At 35.3% G+C, this 13,373-nt stretch overlaps 2 protein-coding genes across 3 annotated transcripts; one reads left to right on the top strand and one right to left on the bottom strand.

Annotated features, from left to right (window-relative positions):
- Positions 1-5,882: 5,882 nt before the first annotated feature.
- Positions 5,883-9,955, top strand: LOC128167092 (uncharacterized). 2 transcript variants are annotated; one of them, XR_008241216.1, is made up of 7 exons: positions 5,883-5,982; positions 6,093-6,175; positions 7,081-7,213; positions 8,031-8,145; positions 8,956-9,066; positions 9,509-9,606; positions 9,717-9,955. XR_008241216.1 is itself a non-coding variant. In XM_052832618.1 (6 exons), the coding sequence occupies exons 1-4, from the start codon at positions 6,172-6,174 to the stop codon at positions 9,013-9,015; spliced, it is 312 nt and encodes a 103-aa protein (XP_052688578.1). In that variant the 5' UTR covers positions 5,889-6,171; the 3' UTR covers positions 9,016-9,066; positions 9,509-9,606; positions 9,717-9,955. The 2 variants fall into 2 exon arrangements, 1 of the variants encoding a protein (XP_052688578.1); XM_052832618.1 differs by having other exon boundaries at positions 5,889-6,175.
- Positions 9,956-10,226: 271 nt separating this feature from the next.
- On the bottom strand, positions 10,227-11,005 carry LOC128168199 (protein IMPACT homolog). The gene has a single exon (XM_052834381.1). The coding sequence runs from the start codon at positions 10,765-10,767 to the stop codon at positions 10,336-10,338; it is 432 nt and encodes a 143-aa protein (XP_052690341.1). The 5' UTR covers positions 10,768-11,005; the 3' UTR covers positions 10,227-10,335.
- Between the last annotated feature and the right edge of the window lie 2,368 nt (positions 11,006-13,373).

Raw genomic sequence — 13,373 nt, 5'->3', positions numbered from 1 at the left:
CAAAAAAGTTACCTTGATAGATACAATTTGTCAACACATGAAGGAGCCTATCACAAAGAAACTTCTGTCAGAAGTTACGAAGCTTGTACAAATTTATCTTACCATTCCAGTCACAACTGCCACACCAGAAAGATCTTTTTCGTCCTTAAGGAGGATTAAAACCTACCTCCGAAGTACAATGACGCAGGCAAGATTGAATCACTGTATGACTTGCTTTGTTCACAAAGAGAGAACAGACCAAGTCAACATCAAAGAAATAGCAAAGTCATTCATCCAGAAGATTCCAAGTCGGAAACTGTACTTTGGAAACTATTAACTATAGTTTTATTAAGACTGTTCTCTTTCAGTTTGGTTTCCAAGAATTAAGTATTGAATTATCTAAGGACTCTTCATTTTCAAACCTACATGTATAAGTTTAATAAATTTGTTTTGCATCTGAAAAGTATTCTTTATGTTTACATATATGTACTTTAGAATATATTCTAGCCATTCCGAATCTCATCAAGATTAGTAATTTCTACAAGATAGCTGCAGTATTGGAGATTCTGATTGTGGTATACCTGTGATGAATGTCAATCAACTTTAAATGCACTATTTGAAGTCCTCTCATTCAACTTAGACAGGGGCTTGATATTACATGTTTTACATCTTAATTTCTTTATATTACACGTTTTACATCTTTCTTGGATTTGAGCCCCCCCACTTTTAAGTTTGTGACTACGCCTCTGTATTAAGAAGGTGACCCACTTAAATAAAATATACTTTTATGTGTCCATAGAAACAAAGTTCTTATAGATAATTATGAAATAGATGAAATCGAGATTTCTTAAATTCATTGGCATATATATTACATGTAAATGTTCTATACTTACTGTTTTCTGTGATAAATATTTAACGACAAAGTAGGTTGGAATGTCGATGAGAGAGATTTCAATGAGAATTTACGAGACTTGTTTTATACTTCCTCGTTCTAAGGACCATAGGTAAATCTGGCGCGGATTTAATTTATTTTTAAATGACGGAGGTGGATATAAGTACATGTAATAATTTTTTTTTCAAGTTTAATTGTAAAATATTGCACGCAAACAAAAGTGTACTGTCGTTTATGTTAATATAATATCAATTGTTTCTCTAAAATATCGAGTAAAAACTTTCTTTTATTCTATAGAATAATATCCACATGCAAGATTTGCCTTAGGCTTTTATTTACCTGTTGTTTTGAATCCACCATCGCATGCACGGATTCGGATCGGAAAAAAAATTGCAAGGTGGGGGGGGGGGGTCCCAGGAATAATTGTGTTTGACGGAGGGAGAGGGGGTCCGAGGCTAATTTTCGGTAAATTTAATATATAAATTTGAATCTTGGATCCCCACCCCCTCTAGATCCGCGTATGCATCAAACAAACAGATTTTTTTATACATATAAAAATGATATTTAAGCATTCTAACCCAGTATTTAAAAAATACTGTTTTGTTCTAAAAAAAATGTTTGTCATTCAAAATTGGTCCTTGAAATATTTTATTTACGTTTTGTTCAGATGGCGTTCTCAGATTAATATAATTCATTTTCAATTATTATTCAAAGTTAAAGTGATATAAATTCACTAAAGAACTGTGAACGCTAACGCCCGAATCCCGCCTACATTTTACATCCAAATATTTAGGAATTTAGGTAAAAAGTATTATCAAATCCTAATTAATTTATATCAAAATAAAATTTGCAGTTATATTATTAATTTTTAAGCAAGCTTTCGGAGGTCAGCAATCTTCAAACAATCAAGACAATCCATATAATACTGAAAGACTACAGTTTATAAGTTAACTAATATTGGCTGCCATAATTCGTAAAATATGTGCATTTGATTCTTCGAACAAAGATAATTTTCTTTCGCATGAAGTTTGTTTCTTAGAAAATTTTTAAAAGCAATGAACTCAATTTGTTTGCCAGGAGATTTTGAATGAATTAGATGTATAAAGCATTTTCCAAGTAAAATACAATAATTTAGTGGAACATTTTTTACTTTGTAAATACCAAATATGACATCTTGCATTGTTAAGTGATTGACATTTTCTATATGTTGTTGCCACCAATAAATTAGATCTTTCCAGAAAATTTGTATGCTTTTACATTGGAAATATCTATGATGTATAGTGTCAATTTCATTACAGTTGTCTGTGTTACAGTTCGGACTTGGAATCAATTTCATATTAAAAAGCGACTTGTTGTGTACTATGATTCTGTGTAATATTTTGAGCTGAAGAGATTGTGCGTTAGTTTGTGTGCAACACTGAAAAGGTAAATTAAATATCTTTTTATAATCAGAGACTGGAATTTCTACTTCAAATATTTCTGACCATTTTTGAATACAGAGAGTAATTTCCTTACAACTGTTAATTAAAATCCAATATGCATCTTTACATTTTAATTCACTTAATGGTATAAGTTTTCCTTGAACAGACAAGGAGTGCATTATATTCCCTTCGCTATGGGGAGGATGTGTTTTGTCTTTGACATGTTTTTTCCAGTTATTTGGGATAGAGGAAAGAAGACTGTTGTATTGAAGAAAAGAGGGTTTAAATTTAAATTTTTCGTAAAACTCATCTAAGGTTAAGAAAGAACCATCATTGTTAATAATATCTTTAAAAAACATTATACCATTTTTATACCATTCAGAAAAAAAGATTGATTTATTGTCGATGCATATAAAATTGTTAAACCACAAGCATTCTGTAAAAATGGGTGGGTTTATACTGATTTCATTCATACAATTTCTAAATATTTTCCATGAAGTAATTATATTATAATAAAAGGTAGGTAACTTTGCTGGAAAACTTGGCAGGCTACATCTTGTTAAGAGAAGATCAGTAATTTCTATTTTACTAAAAAAAGCATTTATTAATTTTTTCCATTTTGCATCACTCTCACTAAAAAATCTTTTGATCCAATTTATTTGAAGTGATTTAACTTGAATTTCAAAATTTGGAGCTTTTAGTCCACCATCAGCTAACTTTTGACAGCTAATAGTATATTTTATTTTAGGGATCTCCGAATTCCATATAAATTTATTTATTTCTTTTTGTACTACATTAATTATGTTTTCTGGTATTGGAATGACAGAGGCTAGGAATACAAGTTTTGACAATGCTAATGTTTTCACAATTAAAATTTTCCCTAAAAGTGATAGATTACGCATTTTCCAAAGATTAAGGGTTACTTTTAAATCCTCTAATTTGGTTTTTAAATTTTTGTCGACAGCGTTATTTTCATTTTTACTTTTGAACCAAACACCTAAGGAGAAAAATTCCCCTCTGGACCATTTTACTGGCAGAGTGCCTGGTTTATAATTTCTTTTTGATCCTATCCAGATTGCTTCTGTTTTATTCAAATTTATTTTTAGTCCAGATAATTTATAAAACCTTTGCATAATGTTGAGAACTTCATAACCTGACTCTTCATCACTAAGAAAACAAGTTGTATCATCAGCAAGTTGACTGATTTTAAATTCAGTTTCACCTATTTTGATACCTCTTATGTTTTTATTTTGTCTTATTGCTATTGCTAAAATTTCTACACATAATACGAATAAGTATGGTGATAGAGGGCAGCCTTGTCTTACTCCTCTACTTAAATTGAAAAAATTTGAGGTGTATCCATCATTCATTATACAGCTAGAAATATCTGATTCAGTATATAAAATTTTGACCCATGACTTAAAACTATTTCCAAACCCAAATATACTAAGAACTTTTTCTAAGTAATACCACTCAACTGTATCAAAAGCTTTTTCAAAGTCTACTAGTAAAATCAAGCCTGGGATATTTTTCAAATTTGTATATGCAATAAGGTCTGAAATAGTTCTGATATTTTCACCAATAAACCTTTCTTTTATATAACCTGTTTGATCAGGATCAATTAATTTTGGTAAACTGTCAATGATTCTGTTAGCTAACACCTTTGCCACTAATTTATAGTCAAAATTTAGAAGGGATATAGGCCTCCAATTTTTTAAATTAGTTCTGTCTTTATCCTTTTTGGGTACTAGAGTGATGACACCCTTTCTTTGATCATATGACATACACTTTTTTTTAATGGAGAAATTTATACTTTCAAGAACTAAGTCTTTGATATCACGCCAAAAATATTTATAAAACTCTACCTGAAAGCCATCGGTTCCTGGGGTTTTATTAAGTTTGAAGTCGGATAGAATTTTAAGACATTCTGATTCCTTAATTTCACCTTCACATTTCTTTGTCTCTTGTTCAGATATTCTAGGAATATTTAAATTATTGAAAAAGGTTAATTCATTTTTAGTTACATTTATTTCAGATGATTTATATAAATTCTGATAATAAGTTTTTTCTTCTTCTAGTATAACTTTTATATCTGTCAGAATTGTATTGTTTACTACAAGTTTATCTATACGCTTATTTTTATAATTTCTTTTCTCAAGGGATAGAAAATATTTTGTTGATTTTTCTCCTTCTTCGCACCATTTTGCATGAGATCTTAACATGATACCTTTAGTTTTACTGTTATATATCTCTTCTAATTCGTTTTTCCATTCTTGGTACTGATTGAGATTTTTAGGTGAGGGTTGTAAAACAATCAACTGCGTTTGTGATTCAAGTTTTTTTATTTAGTTCTTTTTCCCTTTCTCTTTCTTTCCCAGCTTTTATTTTTGAGTATTTAATTATAATTCCTCGGAGTTCACATTTTATAGAATCCCATTTAAGATGTTTATCTTCCATGTCTTTATATTTTTGCTTTAGAGTATTTATATTTTCATGCATGTGATTTACAAAAACATTATCTTCCAGTAAGGAGGCATTAAATTTCCAAAAGCCTGGCCCTCTCTTAGAATTTGAAGCACTATTAATTTGCAATAAGATAAGACTATGATCTGATCTAATTGAGTGTTTAATGTCTGCTTTTATAAAAGGGGATAAGAAAGATGGAACTAGCCAAAAATCTATTCTTGATAAAATAATCGGTTTCTTTTGAAAATAGGTAAATAACTTAGCATCATGATGCTGGCTTCTCCAGATATCTACTAAATCGTGCGTGTCCATAAAACCTTTTAGATTTTCTCTATAAGTAGAATGTGGTTCACTGGTACCTCCTTTTTTGTCAAATTCTGGGTTTAAAGTGATATTAAAGTCTCCTCCTATTAAAATATTTTCATCACAAATTTCAGACAAATGATTCAACATGAAATCAAGAAACTGATTTTGTTTAGTTTTATGATCTTTAGTTGGTGCATATATATTGATAAAATAAAAGAGGGTCTCATTGATGTTTATAGTTAGTTTTAAAAATCGTCCTTCCTCATCAGTGAATGTATCCGTAACTTTAAAATCTAAATTTTGAGGTGTTAAGATTGCTACACCACATTTATTTGATAAACCATGTGAGAACAATATTCTGGAACCCCACTCTTTTTCCCACGTGGGGACAACACTTGGTGTGGTATGGGTTTCTTGTAAAAAAACAAAATGATTTTTGTAGTTTAACTTTAACCAATTAAAGACACAGTTTCTTTTTAAGGTAGCTCCTAGACCATTGACATTTAAAGAAAGTAGAGAAAAACTAAGATTCTGATTCATAGATATTGTTGTGTGTTTTCTTTACTAAAAAATATTGAATAAATGCATAAATGTTGAGGATAATATGTCTACATACCAGACATTGAACCAATACAAACAAAAACGGAAAGGGGGTGCAAAAAGAGATGGAAAGAAAAATTAACAAGAAGAGAATATTTACAACAAAATGTATATGACACATTTTAAATGTAGCTCTGCGACTTACTTGATAATATCGTGTTGAATATTTATTTGAGCTTTACCAATTCAATATTCCTGATAAATGTGTATGCCGTTGCAGGTATCACAACACTATTTCTCTGAAGGTTCACGTCAAAACATGGCGGACAGAATATAGAACCCAGTTTTTTCCTTTGATTTGAGGGTTTTTCCTAAGAGGTGGGTGCCCAATTTTTTTATGAGGTGTAAATTCAAGTATTTTGCTTCAGATGATATGCTTAAAAAAAATTGAGGAGGCCAAGAAATATTTTTAATTTTTTTTCATACAGAGTGGGGTGATTTGGCTCCAGGCATGGTTTTCAAGCACCTGCTTGACTTGGATGTAAACAAAGTCTCACGCCTTTGTGGATGGGTAGGTATTTTTTGGTACTGAAATGTACAGTAAGAATAGTACTTTAACATGTGAAAGGGAAACGTCTGGGAAGTTTGTTGTACCTGAGTGAGAGCAGTCTAAAGGTGAGTGGGTTTGGTAAGATTATATAGGGGAATTTAATAGTGTTGTGCAACCTGAAGAGAGAAAACTCGGGAGGTAAGTGTTTATGTTTACCTTAGTTTCATGGGATAATTTTAGCATCTATAGGGAGTCTGGGTCCTTAAAGGGATTTTTTACAAAAATCATGGATGCTGAATGGAGACGAGAGAAATTAGAAGTTTTATTAGAAAAAGTTGATAGGGGAAGGGTGAATAGTTTGGGGTGTGATTTTTTCGATAACAGTTTAGCTACAAATTGTCGGAGGAGGGGGAATAATCAGGGGCCAAAGTATGGTAGGGTCAAAATAACATTACCTGACAACACAAGAAAAGTTTTCCTGGCACACAGATTTATGTACATGTTGCACACAAATACATTACATATTCCACATGATAAACAGATTTCACACATATGTCACAATTCACTCTGCATAAATCCATTACACTTAAGTCTAGAGGAAGCACATGTCAATAATGAGAGACAACTATGTAAGAATTTAGTCCCAAAAGTCTGCTTAAAACATGCCGGCTATCCTGATTGTCTTTTTGAGCGGTAGAGGTAAGTCACTTTTGTTGCTTGTTGTACGAGTGTTCACATTTGTTCCTAGTGACACTCTTTGGTATGGGGGGATCACTCATTCCCTTGGAATATCCAGCCTCGGTACCAGTTTTTTTTTGGAAGTACATCTCAAATTTCTCCTTGACGAAGGCCCGTCTTCTTGTGCGGTACACGGATGATTTTTTCCTCTTCTTGTCTGTTATGTATATTTCCTGTTTTCTTTCTAGCTGTCTCGTCACCCGGGTATCTTCAGGCAGGGGAGCACCAAGGGCAGCACACTTTAGGACGGTGGATTTCCCGGGACCATGGTTCATCCTGTGGATGGCAGAATAGATTTGGGGCTCAAAGCTCACAGCACAGGTAACATTCTTTGGATTGGATTTAGAGTATCCTCTATGAAGTGCCTCGGACTTCTGAGTATTTGTACCATATCGGGTAGTGGTGATGGTACTCCTGCTAAACCGGAAGTCCACGAGGCGGCGTATGGTCTCTTCATCCTCCAGGGTGGGGTTAAGGGTCCTTGAGTTTGGTGGTAGGTACTCCTTTGGCCAGCAGTCTGTAGGTAGGCCGCTGCACACGAGTGAGTGTTCTGTGCAAGTACCGCCGCAGCGGCCCGAGTAGCACTCAACTATGGCATCTGTTGCAAAGCTTAGGGTGTGGATCAGCTTTTCTGAATCCCCACAGAATTTTTTCTGTGCTATATCATACTCAGCTGTGCACCTCTTCATTAGGTCCACTGAAAATTTTCTTTTTGTGGCCTGCCTCTCAGTGGCGGTCCTCCCGGGGAACATGTTCTGGCTAAATTTTGCATTGTCCGCCGCCTTCTTCTGGGACTGGGCAAGGTGCCGGGTATCTCTCAGGGCCTCCACGGTCTGTCCATGTTCCCTCATTGCTTTCTGCACACCGCGGAATGCAGCGCTGTCTCCGTCTGTAGTCATATGGCTAATGAGGGTGGGTTCTCTGTCTCTAAGGAAGTCATGACAGATTTCCTCGGTGGCGAGGTGTTCACAGCCAATGGGTGCATCCATGGTTAGGGACGCTGAGCATTTTCCTGGATGCTCTGGGCACCTGCTCCCCTTTGTACGCTTACGGCAAAGCTTGTTTTTTGCGGTGACACCTATGATTTTTTTATCAGAGGTAACATTTTCACTTATGGTGTAAGTACTCTGTGTTGCAGGCTGGAATGGATTCCTGTCCCGAGACCAGTACAGTGGGTTGTTGTAGCGGCCGTCACCTTCAACTGGTATGGGTGTGAGGCGTGGGTATCCGCAGTTTTCCAGAGTGTCCTTCAGGTAGGTTCTTTCACGTCTCAAGTCTTCTTTTACCATCTCCACCATCCTGGGACCAACCTTACCCCCATTGCGTTGCAGTCCAGTGTAGGATGGGGCTGGACAGTTGAGGGCCAGGAATATTTCTTGTAGGCTGGTCCCCATTATTGGATTGTCCATTAAGGCTACCCATAGGCTTATGTTTGGTTTAGCAGTCTTTGGACCCCGGCTGTCTGTCTGCATTTCTTCGTACAGGTTATTTTGTCCTGAACGGAAATTGCAGTACCGGCATTTAAGGGTCTCCTTCCAGCAGACTCCCTTTTGTTGTTCAGCGTCAAAGTCAAACTCAAGGTAGGTGGGGCATTTAGGACTCTGTAGTTTGTGCTGCTGGTAGGCAGTGTTGAACATCTCGCACGTCTTCCCCATGTGGAGCATTCTGTAGGAGTTCTGCTCCTGTTTGCTAGGGTTGTCCTTCTCAGGTACTGTGCATGCAGTTCTCGGGCGGAGTTGCATGATGGGTCCTGTGGTCTCTATGGCTGAGGCCACATCCTTCAGAATGCATTTTCCTGTCTTGCTGATCTGTGTTCTTGTTTGAGGTCTCAAATACTTGGAGGGCTGCCTCTTTTTACCCCATCCCCTATGGCCAGGACCTCTGCGACGCCCATCCTTGGCTTTGAATTGCGCACTCTTACTTTTGCTCTGTCCCTTCATTTTCTAATTTGCTGCTTGCTTTCTGGTAATACTCAGTAGAATGTCTTGTGGTCAAGCATTCAGCTGCTTTTATTTGTTGTCAGGATCTTATGAATTGACCATGACTAATTTATGTTTCTTCAGCCTCCAGTGCTTGGCTCTTGTGTGAGCACCATGCCAAATTGGACCTTCATGGTTTATTAGAGTGGCAGAGTGGCAGATCCTTAATGTCTTTGCAGTAAAATGGAAGCCAAGGTATTTATCTTTGTTTAAATTCATGTTTTGAATTAAAAACACAACACACTGTTTTGGTTTAATAAATCTATTTCATAATTTTATCATATCATAAGCAATATTTACACAATGAAATGTTCAAAAAATACATACACTGCTCAAAGAATCACATGAAACACAGGCAAATACAAGTTTAATATCTCAACAACAATCTGTGAAAATTTCATACTCTTTCATAAAGTACAAGTTATTAAATTCATAAATTTACAAACACCTATGCAATGCTTAAAAAATGTCCACTTGAACACTACTCACTTCAAAACATACACATTTTTCATTTGGCCTGTAGTGCTTTGTTAGCCTTTAAAGCAAAAATTCATATACAATATCAATTTCAGATATGTTTCAAGTTCCTAAAACAGCATTTTATAAAATTCTTAAAAAATTCTTTATTTTGTTGCAGGTATCACAACACTATTTCTCTGAAGGTTCACGTCAAAACATGGCGGACAGAATATAGAACCCAGTTTTTTCCTTTGATTTGAGGGTTTTTCCTAAGAGGTGGGTGCCCAATTTTTTTATGAGGTGTAAATTCAAGTATTTTGCTTCAGATGATATGCTTAAAAAAAATTGAGGAGGCCAAGAAATATTTTTAATTTTTTTTCATACAGAGTGGGGTGATTTGGCTCCAGGCATGGTTTTCAAGCACCTGCTTGACTTGGATGTAAACAAAGTCTCACGCCTTTGTGGATGGGTAGGTATTTTTTGGTACTGAAATGTACAGTAAGAATAGTACTTTAACATGTGAAAGGGAAACGTCTGGGAAGTTTGTTGTACCTGAGTGAGAGCAGTCTAAAGGTGAGTGGGTTTGGTAAGATTATATAGGGGAATTTAATAGTGTTGTGCAACCTACAGAAAACAAAACATGTGTATACTCAATATCGGAAACATCAACATGACTATAAAAAAAAAACAAAAAATAGAAGCTCGGATATCCGAAAAGGCAGACCGAGTAGGTATAGATGGGGAACTAAAAATCCCGGATTAATGATAAACTTAAATAAATGATACCTGTATCAATACAAGATTATGTATATATATGTATATATATACATATAAATAATATAAGTATGTAAATAAAATAATAAATAAAAAAATAAATAAGATTTAAATATCAGCACGAGGCATTCGAAGTCTGGTTTGTGCAATAGAAGTGCATGTGAATACAATTAAGTAGACAAAAATAAAGTAATAGTTTTGTCAGTATCTCACCCAAGTAAAGTATACCAATTAATCACTCAGTTTGCGCAGTGCATCAATCGCTACATTTTCCATAATGGAGAAGCGCCGCAATCCAACGTGTTTTGCAAAGAGTCTAGTGACAACGACGGCCGCGTTCTCTATGTTGTTGTCGCGCAAGGCACCGAGTATTTTGCGACCAGCGCCGTATTCGCCATCATCCTGGTAGTCCTCGTGGATCAGGCCAGATTTATCTCGAAATCGGTACACAAGAATGTTGTGATCCGCTCTGGCGCAGTCTGGGACGCTCACTACTTTCTTGTAGAAGGCTCGGATGTTCGCGTAAGTATTGACTGCGGCAGCTGTTGCGGTGAATTTGTTACCTGCTTCAGTAACCGGATCACTACTCACGACTTCTAGGGACTCGGTCTTCTGTTTCTCGTCATCGTCTATCAGGAGGATGTCTTCTGCTCTTGGTTTCATGACTTTGTCTCGATAGACTGTTCCGTTTTGGAAAACAAGTTTATTTCCCAGGATACGTGTGCGGACGTTATCTTCTTTGTACTTGTTACTCACCTCGATCAACTTTTTGCGGTTTTCAGTTATTTGAATGGGTTGTTGTGGGGTTATGAAAAATGGCAGTTTGGGGGTTCTGTCTTTCCTCTCTCGTTGTGCGCTCAAAATTTTCTCTTTATCAGAAAAGTTAATGAGTTTGCCTGTGATAGAGCGTGGCTTGTCTTGTCTTGTCATGTCTTGTTTGTTCCAACCATTCCTGTGGATGTTGCTGAATTCGGTATTTATTCCAAAGTGTTCTTTTATTAGTTTTGGTATTTTGACAAAGAGGTTCTCTCCGTCTTCCTCTGCTAAATTGTGGATCATGAGGTTGTATTTCATGGATCTTGACTTCAAATCGACAATGTCGTTTTGGTTTTGAGATACTTTGCGATCTAAACTTATGACTATAGATTTGAGTAGTTGTACCTCTTCTCGGAGCTGAGCGTTCTCCTTACGTAGGGATTCCAAATCGTCAGCGTTTTCGACGTAAGTTTGCGCTAGACAGGATAACCTGTCATGGAAACCGTCCTGTTCATAAAGGTCATCTTGGATTTGCGCAACGTTTTTGGTTAAAGAAGCTGCTATCTCTTCGAGGGGGTTCGCGTCCTGGCTTTCATCATTGTCGTTCCTGAGAGAATCATTTCCCATACTACGACTACGACCACAACCGTTTGATAGACTACGACCGGAGGGTAGACCACGACCGTTAGACAGACCTCGACCGTTAGGTAGGCCTTTGTATTGTGCCCACTCAGGTATAACGCTTTCCCTAGTGGACTCATGTTTACCAGAGCGTTCCAACGGTGAACAGTTTTTACGGTTGCTTTGTTGTCTTGTTTTCATACCTGACATAATGCAATGTTAAACAAAATCCAGAAATCCACAAAAATCCCACAAACTTGAACGAATACACTTTAGAATAGTTTCATACCACACTACACCTCACTCTTTAGAAAAAGTTTCCGATCACAAACGGCATTTTATGCTCAAAACATTCTGGTCAAGGAGCTTTTTTAAAACATGACCACCTACGTCAACGCATGCGCATTGAATTGATTGTCTTGATTGTTTGAAGATTGCTGATCAATGCTTTCTACCATGTTAAAAACTAAGATGCATGTATATTTTAGATCCATGTTAATATTTTAGCTCCATGTCCAAAGTACTCGTATATTGATCTGTTTCCATGCTATTTATCATTTATTCTATTGTGAAACGTTTTGAATTATGTTCTAAAAATATATGTACCATAATTGTTGAGCCAATAAAATATTCACTCACAAAAAAAAAAAAAAAAAAAAAAAAAAAAAAGCTTTCGGAGGTCTAAAAAATTCATTAAAATTGGTCCCTGTGAGTGGGGAAAATTCGTATTTGTTAATTAATTTTGAAACGTTACAAATCAAAACGCATTTTTGGAATGCATTTTGGTTTGTAGACATATGCCCCCCCCCCCCCCCCCCCCCCGTGAAACAGCAAACTCTTTGGTATGAATATGCTAAATTAGTTTCTATTATGAACTGTTTTAACCCAAAATACAAAGTTTTCTCTCTTTGTTTGACCAAATCATTTATACATGTATTTAATGAGAATATGCATAAATGTTTACATTATAAAAAATAAAATTTAATTAGAGAATTATCAAAAAATGACTTTTAGTTAGGCGGATAGACAATGCTATCGTTCGCAGTCCTTATCAAGGTGAGAGTACAGGATATTTTGGCCATCATTTTTTCATCAGGCGTGTTGTGTCCATGCAGTTTTCAGTGCTTGGAATTAGAATATCTAATAATAATATTCCATCTTCCTCTAATATACCAATCGATGATTTTTTGGAATATCTCTGTCTCATCATATCAGCATAAATGAACATATTTATACTAGCTCTCATCTATTTTCAAACGGTTTTGATTCCCAAAAATTTGATCGCTATTTTTTATTTTTAAGGATAAAATATAATTATAGGCTAATAGATAAAGTATCGTTGAAGTGAGGCACCCGGTCGGATTTTTAAAGACTTTTTAAAATCATTACTAATATTTCAATCAATTTACCGGATTTTTATAAAGAATTTTCATCCATTTTTAAAAAAAATTGTTTCAGATGATATTTTTCTAGAGTTTGAAATATAAGAAGTTTCACTTTAACAAATCAAATGCTAATACAAATATTAGATATTTCTTCATTTCATTAATTTGTTTATTTACAGTATTGTAGGATTTCTAGAATTGTGATAGGGTTTGGCCAATGCTAATTTATGACCTGGTTCATAATTTTTGCGGGGGGGGGGGGGTATTATTGATAATTTTTCAATGTGAGTAAATTTACTCCATTTATTTGGATCAAATAAGTTTAAAATTCTTAGGGAGTCCGGTTCCCCTACACCCTCTAGATTCATGCATGTGACTTTTTTCCCCAACAAACATTATCAAAATTTTTAGATTAACCTATAAAAAATTGAATTTTGAAGAAGTTGCCCCTCCCCTTCATTAGAGCATGTAAAATATAAAAGGAAAGTTAACAAAATTGACGGTAAA

The sequence above is a fragment of the Crassostrea angulata genome, chromosome 10 (assembly GCF_025612915.1).
Source record: "Crassostrea angulata isolate pt1a10 chromosome 10, ASM2561291v2, whole genome shotgun sequence".
In the NCBI taxonomy this organism is placed as follows: domain Eukaryota; kingdom Metazoa; phylum Mollusca; class Bivalvia; order Ostreida; family Ostreidae; genus Magallana; species Magallana angulata.
Note: the sequence above shows the minus strand (reverse complement) of the source record. Positions and strands in the feature narration are given on the sequence as shown.